This window comes from Anabrus simplex, chromosome 14, assembly GCF_040414725.1.
Source record: "Anabrus simplex isolate iqAnaSimp1 chromosome 14, ASM4041472v1, whole genome shotgun sequence".
NCBI lineage: Eukaryota > Metazoa > Arthropoda > Insecta > Orthoptera > Tettigoniidae > Anabrus > Anabrus simplex.
This window is the reverse complement of record NC_090278.1, coordinates 37,091,986-37,108,436: the sequence shown is the minus strand read 5'-3', so window position 1 is coordinate 37,108,436 and position 16,451 is coordinate 37,091,986. Positions and strand designations below refer to the sequence as shown.

General features: G+C 38.2%; 1 protein-coding gene across 1 annotated transcript in view; it reads left to right on the top strand.

The window, feature by feature from the left end:
* Rim (Rab3 interacting molecule) overlaps positions 1-16,451 on the top strand; it is a 738,199-nt gene that overhangs the window by 445,021 nt on the left and 276,727 nt on the right. Inside the window, exon 18 of the mRNA XM_068230365.1 lies at positions 10,782-10,955. Within this exon, the coding sequence (XP_068086466.1) occupies positions 10,782-10,955 (174 nt within the window). The remainder of the gene's footprint in view (positions 1-10,781; positions 10,956-16,451) is intronic.

Below are 16,451 nucleotides of genomic sequence, written 5' to 3'. Positions count from 1 at the left end.
TGAAAATTTATATTAACACATCTTCATGATCATAAAACAAAATGTTGACAGATGAAACCTCCAAAATGTTGCCAGTTATTCAGATACCTGCATATTGGAAGAAGTTGAAGGAACTGCTTGAGGAGTGATTTATTTAAATAGACCCCAAGACTCGCAAATGAAGCATGTAAAAGTTTCAAACAAATTTATTTTAAAACCACCATTCCAATACTTTAAAATCTCTAAGTCCAAGATACAAATACTACATACATGTTAAATTGGGACATGTTTTGCTTAGGCTTTGTAAGCATCTTCAGCCATACTTAATCTTAATGTCAAGCAATCTGTACAATCCAAATGTATTTCAGATCATTATGACTGTCTCGTTCTACAAATAAATAGTGTGTACTTTTTTAGATGAACACTAGTATTCATTCCATGTACATATAATACTATGACAAGTTCATTATTGAATTTTATTTGCATTTAATATTGCTTTTTCCACAAACTAGATTTTATGACTGTTTCATCTTGTATTATTATACTTTAATGAGAAACCCAGTTCGGAGCCCTGACTTAGCTTTACATTCTGTACTCCAATACGGCTATCATAATGAGACTCATAACCTGTAATGAAGCATGTTTCGAAATAATTCCATTTTCTCAAGAAGTACTTGTCAGATTTTGAAAAAATTACACTCTTGAATTTGCAATGTTTGTGTCTCTAATGCTATCAACAAATTAGTCTAAAAAGCCACCTAATCGATACTTTATTTATTTTGCCTTTGGCAAACTTAAAAATACATTAACAAACACAGGACATGTTTCGACCACTTAGTGGTCATCTTCAGCTGTATATAAAAAATCTTAGATGATAACATTTAAAAGCAAGCACATTGGATCTTATAACTATATCCCATGGGAATCCAAAAACTATTGTTCTAGATGCTTTAAATGAATTGGAAGATGGGGGGGGATTGGGGGTAAGGAGATTTATGTGAATGATACTTAAATTACAGTATCGTTTACAATTGTGTTTAAAAAACTTAAATGATGAAAAACATATTTAAAATATTTAAAAGCGTCTATGGTAAGATTCTTTTTGATAAAATTAGGTGGCGTGATTAAAAGTTCGTGTTTGTAACAATCTTCAGGCATTTGTGAGAAAATAATAACTTAATTAAAATTCGCGTCTATGGTGCTGTTAAACACTTTGTTTTTAATAAACACACTTAAAATATTCTAAAGTGTCTATGGTAAGGCACTTATTAAAAAAACACTTGTACTTGAATGAAAGTTTATGTCAGATGCACCAGTCTTCAGGTATTTATTGTTTATATTTGATAACTTCCTTGAGTGATATTCTTGTGGTTAATGCTAGGTGTAGAAAAAAATGTAATTCTGTTTAAAAATAATAATTTAGCACCATTATTTCAGCAAGTATTGACATCCTGGAAAAGTACTGCAAATTCCATTATGAACACCTTGGTAATATTGGGCTGGGAAGAATTGGGAGAAAGAAGAAGAAGAAGAGGAGGTGTTAGCGGAGAGATTGCATGGAATGACATTGGTAGATGAATAAGTTTGAGTGGCGTTTATAAAAGTAGGAAGGATCACAATATGAAGATAAAATTGGAAGTCAAGAGGACAAACAGGGGCAAATATTCATTTATAGGAAGGGGAGTTAGGGATTGGAATAACTTACCAAGGGAGATGTTCATTAAATTTCCAATTTCTTTGAAATCATTTGGGAAAAGGCTAGGAAAACAACAGATAGGGAATCTGCCACCTGGGCGACTGCCCTAAATGCAGATCAGTATTGATTGATTGCTGACAGTGTAAACAGATTTTCAATATCTTCAGTGGATTATGAATTATTTGAGGTGAACATTTTAGCTGACTCTCCCTGTATGTATATGACAGATATACAACATGTGTCATATTTGAAATGTCTTGGAGTGCAAGAAAATGTTACCTATTATTATCTCATTATTCTGAGCAATTTCTGCAGGGATTTTTCTCTCATCGGTTGACCAGAGGGCACGCCTAGCTTATCTGCCTCCTGTTGACTCATAACTCCCCCCTCTGCGGCATAGAACAAGCAGCACTTTGCCCACTTTATCCGTGAATGACATGAGATAACAATTAAAATTAAGAAAGAAAATTAGTAATTATATAATTAAGAAATAAGAAAATAAGCTTGTACCTTATGACAGGAGATGTTGGAAATGTTCTCCTCCTGCATCCACACATTTCTGGCATTGTCTTAGGAAACTCTGATTCACACGGATAAGTTCGTCTTCCATAATTGGGGCTATTTCTCTCGGGAAATGTTCTTTCAGTTCGTCCAGTGTGTAAGACTTTCTTGCACACACTTTATTTTTAAAGCTCCTCCATAAATAAAAGTCACAAACAGTTAAATCTGGGAACCGTGATGGTAATAAGTCAATTTTAACATTTTCGTAGCCCGTCATGCTGAGCTCTTCAAAACCCTGGCTTCTTGTCCAAGTCATCTTAGGGTTTTTGTACGAGTATGTTATAATCTTTCTGCGATTTCGTCTACTTTCTCATTAAGTACACTTTTTTTAACACTTTGCTTCTTATCGAGTAAAGAAGCAGTTCCTCTCAATTTTTACAAATGTTTTTTTGCTAGTTGTTTTACGTCGCATCGACACAGATAGGTCTTATGGCGAGTATGGGACAGGAAAGGGCTAGGAGTGGGAAGACCGGGCGAGTTGGCCGTGCGTGTAGAGGCGCGCGGCTGTGAGCTTGCATCCGGGAGATAGTAGGTTCGAATCCCACTATCGGCAGCCCTGAAAATGGTTTTCCGTGGTTTCCCATTTTCACACCAGGCAAATGCTGGGGCTGTACCTTAATTAAGGCCACGGCCGCTTCCTTCCAACTCCTAGGCCTTTCCTATCCCATCGTCGCCATAAGACCTATCTGTGTCGGTGCGACGTAAAGCCCCTAGCAAAAAAAAAAAAAAAGGAGTGGGAAGGAAGCGGCCGTGGCCTTAATTAAGGTACAGCCCCAGCACTTGCCTGGTGTGAAAATGGGAAACCAAGGAAAACCATTTTCAGGGCTGCCGACAGTGGGGTTCGAACCTAGTATCTCCTGAATACTGGATACTGGCCACACTTAAGTGACTGCAGCTATCGAGCTCGTCTCAATTTTTTTTTTTTTTAAAGAGTTTCCATGCAGTCTCTCTATGTGGAGGGTGTACACCTGGAAATTGTGTTACAAATCACCTAACAACTTCCCTGCAAGACTCTGTTTTCACATAATTATTGTACATAAATACCCTTCCCTCTACCGTGTACACAAGTGGAGGCAATATGAGAATTATACACCGAAGTAACACTTCGCAATTCGAGAACAGTTGGAGCGACACTTGTAAGCATGGACCTGAACTGCGAAGTGCGGACATTCCCGTGCTGTCACTGTGCTGTGTGTTGGGAAGTGATAATTCAATGGGAAGCAGATAAGCTGGGCGCGCCTGCCAGCCAACCAATGAGAGAAACTCAATGTAGTTCCTTGAAATTTTCTTGAATGTGATTACCAGTGAGTAATTCCAATCCCTAACTCCCCTTCCTCTAAATGAATATTTGCCCAAATTAGTCCTCTTGAATTCCAAGAGATATATGAATATTGTGATCCTTCCTACTTTTAAAGACACCACTCAAACTTATCCGTGTACCAATGTCATTCCACGCCATCTCTTCACAAACAGATCGAAACATACTACTTACTTCAGCAACTCATCTCCTTTCTCCCAATTCTTCCCAGCCCAAACTTTGCAACATTTTTCTAATGCTACTCTTTTGTCGGAAATCATGCAGAACAAATCAAGCTGCTTTTCTTTGGATTTTTTTCCAGTTCTTGAATAAGGTGAGGGTCCCATACACTGGAACTATACTCTAGTTGGGGTCTTACTAGAGACTTATATGCCCTCTCCTTTACATCCTTACTACAACCCCTAAATACCCCCACAACCATATGCAGAGATTAGTACCCTTTATTTACCTCACTAAAGATCTTCTTTATATTAACTCCCAGGTACTTACAAATATCCCCAAAAGCAACTTTCACCCCATCAACACAGTAATTAAAACTGAGAGGACTATTTTTCTATTTATGAAACTCACAACCGGACTTTTAACCCCATTTATCATCGTACCATTGCATGCTGTTCATCTCACATCATCAGTCCATAGACGGGTTTGATGCAGCCCTCCATGCCACCATTTCATGCTAACCATTTAATTTCTACGTAACTACTGCATCTGCTCTAATCTGCTTGTCATATTCATACCTTGGTCTACCCCTACCATTCTTCCTGCCTATCTGTAAAGGCATGTCCAAAGTAGGGCACAAAAGTCACGACACAAAGTTGCTTGATGTGCCTCGACAAGTTGCAGCAGGTTGAGCTACAAATACATTCGTGGTGGAGTGGCAGAAGAATGATGGAAGACCAAAGGATGCCTCATTGACCTTAAAACCTTAGTTCAGTGTGGATATCTCTCGCACTGAGCAATAAATACTGCAGTGCACTTGTCAAATTAACTTCTTTTATATTTTTTTAATTTTTTATTTATTTTATGCCCACATTGGAGCACTGAAAGCAATCTAAATACAGTCAAGCCTTATGAATATTGGTTACAATTTGATGATTTTTCTTCTTTTGTTCCCAGAAATGTTTCATTCTCTCACCTGGCTGCCCGTTCTTTGTCAGTTATGTTGTACTGTTTGCATGTATAGGTCTTCAGTTTAAGTCTCACGTCGTTATTTCTCAGGATCCTCTTCTCTTCTCTGTTTGCAATTTGTTGAATTGTCAAGCCTAATTCATTTAAATCTTCTTGGACTTCTTTGAACCAGTGATTTTTAGTTTTCCTTTTCCAAAAGTAGTTGAATAAATGTTTGAGTATCCTAGTCTCTGGTAGTCATGATATGTGACAGAAAAAATCAACTCTTCTTTTCCACATTATATCTATTATAGACTCAGTCTCCTGGTATACAATTTCATTGGGTAGTAATTGCCATTGTCCATCTATCAGATAAAAAATTAGATGTATGGCTTTTCAGGCGTTTGCTCTATTAACCAGCATTTCGTCTTAGGTCTGTCCATCTACTTGGTATTTTTTGTTCAGATTTGTTCTAATGATTCGTCTATCTATTTTCTGTAATTTATCTGTAGTTGATTTCGTATTCAAATTGAATAAGGTTTCACTAGCATAGGTTGCTTCAGGCTTAATAACGGAGTTGTAGTGTTTAAATTTTGCATTTATCGAGAGAGATTTCTTCTTGTAGGTTGGCCAAGTAATGTGTTGTGCTTGTTTTAATTTGGTAATTCTATTTTCAACTGATATTTTCTCTTTTAAGTTTCAAGTTATCATCTCTCCAAGATATTTAAATTTATTAACAACCTTAATTTGTTTGTTATTAGTCAGTGTGATAGGTGATCTTTCCACTTTGAAGGATGGCATCACCTCCGTCTTTTCAAAGGAGATTTGTATTCCAATTATTTTAGTTTGGCGTATTTCCTTTCATTAACTCTCCCTTCTTCCCCTACCATCCACATGCACTCAGAAGTATAAAAGAAGTATAAAATATAAATAAGTCGCCAGTATGTGATCAGATAGTGCATGATTCAATTGAAGACACACCTCCAGAACTATTTTGCTGATGAGCTGTTTGGAGACTTTAAATGTAGCTTGACATAAGTAGCCAGGATTCTATAAGTTTGCCAAAACCTTGTATTCTTGAAAGAAATCCTTCTGCAACAAGTATTCAAAGTCCTTTTCTGGGTGTCTTAAGATGCGTCCTGTCATTCCATCTTTTCTTCTTGTCAAATTTAGCCAAATCAATCTCCTCTCACCAATTCGATTTAGAATCTCTTCATTCGTGATTCGATCTACCCATCTCATGTTTAGCATTCTTCTGTAAAACCATATTTCAAAAGCTTCTATTCTCTTTCTTTCTGAGCTAGTTATCATCCATGTTTCACTTCCATACAATGCCATACTCCAGACAAAAGTCTTCAAAAAACATCTTTCTAATTCCTCTATCAATGTTCGAAGTGAACAAATTTCTTTTCTTAAGAAAGGCCTTCTTTGCTTATGGCAGTCTGCATTTTATGTCCTCCTTATTTCTGCCATCGTTAGTTATTTTACTGCCCAAATAACAATATTCACCTACTTCATTTAAGACTTCACTTCCTAATCGAATATTTCCTGCAGGTCGTAACTTGGCAGGTTTGATGCTGGCTCAGTTCGGTGGTATTTGAAGGTGCTCAAATACGTCAGCTTCATGTCGGTAGATTTACTGGCATGTGAAGAACTCCTGCGGGGCTAAATTCTGACACCATGGCGCCTCCGACAAAGTAGTTAGAGGGACGTAAAGCCAATATTATTATTATTTATTATTTCCTGCATATTCAACTGCACTCCAACTTGTACTCCTTACCCAAGACTCTGACCATACCATTCTGGAATTTCTCCACATCTTCTGCAGTTTCAGATAAAATGACAATATCATTGGCAAATCTCAGGGTTTTTATTTCCTCTCCTTGGATTGTGATTCCTTTTCCAAATTCCTTTTTGAATTCTTTTACTGCCTTTTCGATATAATCATTAAAAGAAGGTGGGACAAACTTTAGCCTTGCCTCGCTCTTTTATGGATTGCTGCTTCTTTTTCAAAGCCCTTGATTCTTATCACTACTGACTGATTTTTATACAGATTATAGATAGTTCTTCATTCTCAGTATATGATCCCTATCACTTTCAGTATCTCAAATACACTCATATTCATAAAAACCTGAACACCTTGAAAGACTAGAGATAGAAAGTTAATATTCGCACGACATGTGCATTAGTATGTTCTGAAGAAATAATTAGCATTTGAACCATGTCGGCCCTCAGGTTCAAGGTCGACATCGATATCTCAGCGCTCCACCACCACCACCGATATGTCTGGCTCCTTGGCTAAATTGTTAGCGTACTGGCCTTTGGTCAGAGGGGTCCCGGGTTCAATTCCCAGCATGGTTGGGAATTTTAACCATAATTGGTCATTCCCCTGGTGCAAGGACTGGGTGTATGTGCTGTCTTCATCATCATTTCATCCTCATCATGATGCGCAGGTCGCCTACAGGAGTCAAATCAAATGACCTGCACCAGGCCTCTCCGGGGGCCACACGCCATTATTACCACCACCGACTAGTAAAATATGCCTGTGGCTTTCGTTGTCAGTATAAACTGAAGGCAATGGATCAGTGTGACTTGAGCAGACATGCAGGATACCTCGCATATATATGCGAGAACCGTACCGTCCAATGAGTGAGTTTGAAAGAGGCCGCATTTTTGGCACAAGAGAACGTGATGCATCCATCCGGGGAATTGCTGCTCATGTGGGGTGAAGTGTGTCGGCAGTGCTACAGGTGTATACAGAATGGTTCATAGAAGGCTGTAGAACATGAGGAGATGGGTCTGGTCGCACCACCCAGACCAGCCCCCGAGAAGATCGACACCTTATCCAAATATCATTGCAGGACAGATCTGTGTCCTCCTCAGCTCTGGCACAATAGTGGAACAGTGTAACACATCGTACACTATCAGGAGTGACAGTCCGTCACTGTTTATTATGGTCTGGGTTCCCGGCACGTCATCCACTACTCTGCCTACCTTTGACTCATGTGCATAAATATGCTAGATTGCAATGGTGTATGGAATGACATCACAGGGGACAGGAATGGCAGCATATAGTGTTTTCATGTGAATCCAGGTTCTGTTTGTTTGAAAATGATGGCTGCATTTTTATTTGCCGCATACAGTGGGGAGAGGCATCACATTGACTACGTTCGCACAAGACATACAGTGCCAACTCAAGGCCTTATGGTGTGGGATGCTATTGGGTACAACCACAATTCACACCTGGTGCGTGTCCAGGGCACTGTGATCAGTTTGACCTCCGTGAATGACATCCTGCGACCCGTAGCCATACCCTTTCTGCACGACACCCCAGACGCCATATTTCAGCAGGACAACTCGCGTCTACATGTTGCTGCATGAACACGTGCCTTCTTGTTGTCACAGGATGTCAGACTGTTGCCTTGGCCTGCCGGATCTCTGGACTTGTCGCCAATCGAAAATATGTGGGATAGAGTGGAGCAGTGGGTGCAGCGTTGTGACCCAATGCCAACCACCAAAGATGAACTGTAGATCCAGGTGAATGAAGCATGAATGGCTATACCCCAGGACGCCATTTGTGCCTTATACACATCGATGCCATCACGCATGGAACAAGTTATCAGTGCCCATGCAGGACCCAGTGCCTACTAGGCAACAGAACACATGCTGAACCTAGGTGACTGAAATACTAATCATTTCTGAAGAAAATACTAATGAACATGTCCTGTGAATATGAACTTCCTATCTCAGTGTAGCTTGGTCCAGTCAGTATTATCAAATGCCTTTTCTAGATCTACGAACGCCATGTATGAGGGCTTGTCCTTCTTAATTCGATCCTCTAAGATCAGACGTAAATTCAGGATTGCTTCATGTGTTTCTACGTTTCTTCTGAAGCCAAATTGATCTTCTCCCAACTCAGTTTCAACTTATCTTTCCATTCTTCTCTAAATAATACGTGTTAAAATTTTGCAGGCGCGAGATACTAAACTAATGGTTTTCACACTTGTCAGCACCGGCTTTTTTGGGAATAGGTATAAGAATAATTTGCCGAAAGATCCTTGATATGAAACGCATTGGACTAAACTGTAAAGGCATGTCTACACTAGGGCACAAAAGTTATGACACAAAGTTATTTGATGTGCCTTGACAAGCGTAGCAGGTTGCACTACAAATATGATAGGGCTGGTTCCTGGTGGAACGGCAGAAGAACAATGGGAGACCAATGAATGCATCATTGACCTTGAAACCTTGGTTCAGTGTGGATATCCTACGTAATGAATACTGGAGTGCACTTGTCAAATAAACTTGTTTTACACTTAATTTAATTATTTCAGTTTGGCATATTTTCTTTCATTAACTCTCCGTTCTTCCCCTACCATCCATGTACACTCAGACATATAAAAACAAGTATAAAATATAAATAACTTGCCAGTATATGATCAGGTAGTGCATGATTCAATTGAAGACACATCTCCAGAACTATTGAGTTTTTTGAGACTTTAAATGTAGCTTAACATAAGTAGCCAAGGATTCTTTAAGTTATAACTAATTTTGTCTCTGATTTCACTTTGCCAAAACCTTGTATTCTTGAATGAAATCCTTCTGTAGCAAGTATTCAGAGCCCTTTCTTGGCATTCTTGGGAAGTTAAAAATAACCTTCTGTCATTTGTAGAAAGAAAGTTTTATATACTCGTGTCTTCTCGTAACTTCCTAACCCACCTCACTTTTTTCTCCTTTTTGTTCTTCGAGTCAAATCTATAGGAAGCCACACGTACCAAGTACACCTCATCTTCCATATATATCTCATCACAATGTGGACAGATGTGCCTGGGCTACAAATCACCAGAGACTTGTGCTCGGCGATGAGTAAATGTTATACAACTCGTATAGCAACAAATATCTGAGTGTGGATGCACCTTTATGTCTAGTTTACATGATGCCAGTTGATGAGACAATGGTTGGCGACAGTAGTTATATTCTAATTATTGTGGGACAATCACTGGCCAGTCCAGTTGAACAAGAACCCACTCACACGAGGAAGCTATTGCAATGCCAGTAGACGACGAGAAATGGCTCAGTCCACAGCGACCGGGCTGAATGGCTCAGATGGTTGAGGCACTGGCCTTCTGACCCCCAACTTGGCAGGTTCGATCCTGGCTCAGTCCGGTTGTATTTGAAGGTGCTCAAATACGTCAGCCTGGTGTCAGTAGATTTACTGGTTTTAAGGGTTATGAACTTCATATGCTATTTTTTCCTGGCACGTAAAAGAACTCCTATGGGACTAAATTCCAGCACCTCGGAGTCTCCGAAAACCGCAAAAAAAAGTTGTTAGTGGGACAATTTTATTGGTAATCTCAGAAAATGCCGCTTGACGAGCATTTTTGTCTTTGTACAGGTCTTCTTGCTGGTCCCACAAATGTCATCATTCCCTGTACAGCTCAACAAAATTTACATTAATTTTGTCACCTTACTTTGCAGCCATAATTATGCAAACAGCTTACAAATAATTTATAAATTAAAGTATTTAAATTATCAAGACCACGCAGTTGGCTGCACCTCTCGGTTGACACAAGCAAACTGGCACAAAATAAATATACAGCTACTGGCCTTTCACGTTCACACGGCGTCAACTGTCCCGACAATACTGAGCTCTGGGTGTTGGGGGTTGCAGCTGGGTCCAGTTCGTTGTCCTCGGTCTACTCCTAAAGACAATCGATTGCCTAGGCAATTGTGAGGGCATTTGCCTAGACAACTGGACCGAAGTGTTCACACATAGCCAATAATTGTAAGTCAGTCAACTGTCTTCTGATAATTGTCTCATAAACTGGTATCATGTAAACTGGACATAAGAGACGGTTACAACAAAAGTAAGGCTCTATCTAGCTCTTTCTGAAATTTAATAATTCTTGATATTGCTACAGTTATTTACCAGTTTAACGATACATAGATTTGCAAATACTAGGGTTCTCCAAGAAAGGAATCTCATAATCTAGGGACTTCAATATACTTCTTCTTTTTTTTTTTTTGGTCCCTTTTCTTTTGTTTGTGAAGTGGGTTTTGTCACTGGAAGAAGTAATATCTTTTTTTTTTTTCCTTTCCTTTTATTTGTCACCTTTCAAGACGGAAGCCTAAGCGACACGGCAGTGGGCCATCTACACGGACTGGATGGCTCACGGCGGAAGATGACGGGCGATCGGGGAGACCGTTCTGGCACAAGTGGGGGGAAGTCTGGGAGTAGCCAGTTCATGGGGCTGGGCAAGAAAAGCAGCTCGACGTCGCAACTTTCCGCCACAGGTAAACACGCTCCATTCTCTTGTTAGTTTAAACCCTTTTAGGAACATAGAGTCATAAGATAACTAATCCATTTGTAAGCTTTCCTTTAACTGACACCATATTCTGTGAGCTGTTATTTACATATTGCCGAAGTAATATTTACAAACTTGTAGAGAGATACATGGAAAGTATTCATACTCAGAGAAGGATGGTAAAAGCATGAGAGATGAGTTTATGTTCTTCTTTGGTAATGAATACAAGGCTTCTTCTACATGCTATATTCTTAGTAAATGGTAGCATTACGTTGTATGAAATGACTAAACGTATTTACTCGAATTTTTGTATTCTCAGTGAAAACTATTTTCTTAAGTTTTTTATTTTTTTATGTGAGATTATGATTATTGTTTTAAGAGATACAACACACCAAATATTTAGAGTTTACAATTAAAATATCCTCCATACAAATTGCTGATGAAAATAGATTTGTAAGAATCTTTGTGACAACGTTTTGTTTGTTTTGTGTGGTATTGCATGATGTGACAAATTTGCATGGATTCCAAGATGTTAAGTTGTTCCTCGATGTTGTTCAATATCAGTTTATGGTTTATATAACCGAAACTGCTGGAACTTAATAAAAATAAAACATTGGTCCAATATAACATCATATAATTAATTATTCAGTCTAGTTGTGAAATAGGAAAGGATAAAACCATTACTGGAGACATTTTGCTGAACTAAAAAGTTTTTGTCCTTTTCCTTTGAACCTTTAGGTATTGCAACTGATTGAAATTCTAAATCTTGTCCCGATGAGTAAGAGGCAAGGTAGCCCAACTGGTTCATGTGTTAGATTCCTAACAGGACAGACAAGTGTTTTGATCTGCGAATGTGGCATAAATTTAACAACTGTCCCTCACTTTACAGACAGTTCATGGTTGGTCCAGCCAGCTATCCAAATGACAATCAGAGAGATTTCCTCTGAGGGTAGAGTCTGTCTGGTTGAAGTTCAGTACTTGTCTCTAGCACAAGATGTCAAGAAGTTGTTGAGCCTTATCCTGCAAATTACACATTCCTCACTGCCAGATGAGTCATTTTACCTGATGTAAAATGAAGATTTTCAAAGCTAAATTATGGCCTTCTATTTCTCTGATATCTTCCATATATCATAATTGATTCTTAATGTAGAGTAATGGTTTCTTTATATTCATATCACATTTTATCAGCAACGAGATTTAAATCTCATAGCTGGAGCCAGGAAGTTTAGGCATTTATTTCTGCTAAAGTAGGCAGGCAAATAAGCGCTTAACATTTAAGAAGTAGGCAGTAAAATAATTGAAATAGGCGTATATAATGACAAAAATGGGCACTAAAATAATAATGATGCTTTAACGTAAGCTATGTAACACACATCTGCATCACATATTAACACTTAATCTTACATCCCCCATGGGTGGTGATGATAGAATAAAGTCAACGGTATACCCTGTCTGTCGTAAGAGTAGGGGACTAAAAGGGGAACCAGGGCCTCTCAACCTGGAAGTGTGGGTTGGTGATCACAGTTCCTTTAGCTGAGTCTGGTGTTGCTTCCACTTACTTGTGTCAGATTCCTTGCTCTTACCTTTCCTGTCTGACCTCCCTTGGTCAACTCTTGTTCTTTTCAATCCCAACAGTATTAGACCTGCGAGGCCTCGGGAGTCTTTCATTTTCATGCTCTTCATTACCCCTCCTTTTCTTTTGCCGATACCTTCATTTTTGAAGTATAAGATCTCTTTCATTTTCTTTCTGATTAGTGTCAGTTGTTCTTCCTCTTAAAACAATAATCACTACCAGTATTTAATTTTACGTAGCAGTGACGGGACCTGGCAACCATCTTAACCATTTGTCTTGTGGAATTTTCAGTAGCGATTTGTGTAATGTGAAAATATCATTTGTGTAACCGTTAGTTTTTGTCTATTAAGTTAAAATTATTTTTTAATTTATTAATACAGTATATTGGAATTATATATTTTTCTTTCCGTTGATTAATTTTAGTACATAAATAACAGCAGAATATATCCACAACTAAAAAAAGACAAAAAAAAAAAAAAGGCATTAAACTATATCAAATAGGCTACGGAAGCTGAAATAGGCAAAATAACTGGTCCTACCGTTCCCCAAACGTATGGAAACATGTTTGTTTCTATGTGACACTTCGATATATCCACCCAGATTTTTAAAAAAGGCAAAAGCCTAAATTCTTGGCTCTATTCATGACCCATAAATTTAAAGCTTTTCACTGCATTATGGCACACAACAAAACAAAATTGATCACAGATCATCACACAGTAAGAGTGTTTTCAAATTGTTTAATTTTTCATGCAAGAGGGCTTGTACTCGCGAATAATGATGCTACAGAATGAGGATTTGGTGTCACAAAAATAAAGATAATCAAGCAAGTTGGCTGTGCGCATTAGGACACATAGCTGTGAGCTTGCATTCAGGAGGTTTTCAGTCCAAATTTCAACAACCTTGAAGATGGTTTTAACACCAGGCAAATGCTGGGGGCTGTACCTTAATTAAGGCCACGGTCGCTTTCTTCCAACTCCTAGCCCTATCTTATTGTCGCCATAAGATCTTGCTGTGTCAGTGCAACATAAAACACATGAAGGATCAGTGTTCTCCCTAGGTCTATTTTAGTGGGTGCAGGGCTAACATACACTCATGTTCATAAAAAACAGAACATCTTGAAAGACTAGAGATAGGAAGTTAATACTCACAGGACATGTTCATTAGTTTGTTCTGCAGAAACGATTAGCATTTCAGTCATCTAGGTTCAGCATGTGTCCTGTTGCCTAGTAGGCACTGGGTTCTTCATAGGCACTGATAACTTGTTCCATACGTGATGGCATCGATGCGTAAAAGGCGCAAATGGCGTCCTGGGGTATAGCCATCCATGTTGTATTCACCTGGGGCCTGTTCCACGAACGAACTTTGCAACTTTTCAACATTTCACTTTTCACTTTTCAATTCTTACAAAGTGGAAAGTCGTTCTGTTCCACCATGATCTAGGTTGTACTTTTCAATTTCTTCGCAAAGTGAAAAGTCTTTGCGAATGAGTGAGCCGATCAAACTTATTCCATGGGCAAACTGTATAGACCTAATACTCAATGATTTTAATGCTTTATTTTTCGCAGAGAACATGATGGTATGATTGTGGTACCGTTAGTTTTGAGGTTCTTATCATGGGAAAGAAAGGTTATTACAAGAAGCTGGTCGTGCTAGAAGTTGTCAAGGAGAAACGGGACATCCTTTTCAGCAACTTTAACCTCTCAAATGATGACACACATCAATATTAACGAGAGTACCGCCAACACATCCACACACAGAGGGAAATTCACCCTTCATTAGAAATCCCGTCACCAGGTCAACGTACTATGTTAGGAAATATTACATTTACGACTTTGGTAACAGTTCTGCAAATAATTGATTCTGATGTCCCATGCATTGCTGCAACACCGCGCAGCTGGGCCAATGTAAGCATTTGTTCTTTTTCGGAAAGGGATTGACTTCCTTTTGTTGCATGTTCTACCACCTGCGAACTCCAGCACGGGATTATTGAAACACAAAAAAAATCATTCCAGTTATTTTCTGATACCCCTTCATATTTTACTTTATTTGACTTTCATTTTAATTTGTTTTTGTGCAGCTTTGAAATTAGACCATGTTATTGCTGACATACCAGATTCTTTGAGTCACCCTCCCTTTGGTAAGAGTCCTGTATATGGATTTATGAAAATTCATTGCTCAAATTACCAGAAGAATTAGAGGAGAACAGATCACATGCTTAAAACATGTTTGAGTCTAACATGAATTCTTAAAGCTATGCAATCTTATGTGGTTTAAATGATAAGCTTTCATTGTAACTTATGTGGATGATCCAAAGAACCAAAAGGAAGTTGAGGCTCATCCAAGTGTTCAATCATACCTTCCATTTTACTCAATTAGTCAAGACAGATAAGGTGATGCTCTAGGTGTGGGCAGCAAAATGGATGTCTTGCATGAACTGAATGAAGATGGATGATTGCCCAAAAGACTGATAGGCCATGGCTTTGTTTCCATTGAAACAGCTGACAAGACTTAACGTATGGATGCACTTCCATTTTGCCTGACACATCTCATCTTAGTCTTACATCATCTCTCGATCATTGAGGAACAAAAGTCTATATTAACATAGCCACTGCAGTTTTTTATTCTACACACTCCCTGGGGGGTCATGATCATTTTTCAGTGAATTCATTGACTTACCCTTGAATATGGTAAGTTTAATTGAATGACTACAGCAATCAAGATAAAAAGGCTCAAGTGTAGGTCATTTTGGTTAAGAAATGTCAGGAAGTGGACTGTAGGCCTACAAAGAAAGCTGTTGCTAAAACAGTATTTATTTTGGAAAGGTTGCAAAATGTAAGGAAGTAGACATATTCTGGTGCTAGTGAAAACAATATGTACAATCCTTCACTTTGGCACATCAATATTCTTTCATTCTTAAGAAACAGTTGCTTGAAGTAATGCATAATCCATAACGCCTGCTAAAATGAATGGAAATTGTTGGGTAAAATGGATGTAGTGTGGTCAGAGATCATCTGTTCATTCAACCCAACAGTCGTGCCTGATCAAGTAAAATGGAAGGTAAGAGAGGGCCTTAGGTTATATGAAGATAGTTGTTATAACCAATGTCGTGCAAACCCCATAAGTAGCCATATTGGTGACAGTGTGAAAAACATCTGAAACATCATTCTCTAGCACAACTTAGTAAGCAAACCTTAAAATATAGACTTTCACAATCACTTAAAGGACATAATATGTATTGGGGGTATTAGGCCATATTATAATATTTGTAAGCTGACATGTTTTGATCTTGCGTCCAAGATCGTCTTCTGAGCTAAGAACAATGAACTTGAATGGCAATTGTTGCTCCATAACAAGTACTCTGCAGTAACCTATCTTCAATAAATTTATGTACATATTTTGATAGAATTTTGTAAATATTGTAGTAATTCTGTATTAAATGTGAATAATTTTTTTTTTTTTTTTTTACTTTCTTCAAATCTTTGGTTTATTAACAGGTCGACATCCTACTTGGATTGAGCAATATATAATTAAAGTAAATTACATTTGATTTTTTTTGTTGGAAAAATTGGAATCATTTTCCTTTCTTACTTCTGAATATCCTCTGATAAATTTAATAGCTATGCTATGTAAGATAATATGTACATAGAAATAGTGTTGCTTGGCGTGATTCTATTAGTACCACAGCATTTTTAATGTATGTAGAGGGGATTTGAGCATGAATTGCAGGATCTTACTCTTACAGAACAGAAATTCTGTTTTGATCAAGAAATTAATGCATCCTAATTCTGAATTGATTTACCCTCTGCTTAAATGAAAATTTAATTTTTGCCTTTTCCCCACGTTTGCTTAAATTATTGAGTGATGTGACATTCTGAAATGTTGCTTGCATTCTGGAACATATGTTTACAGAAA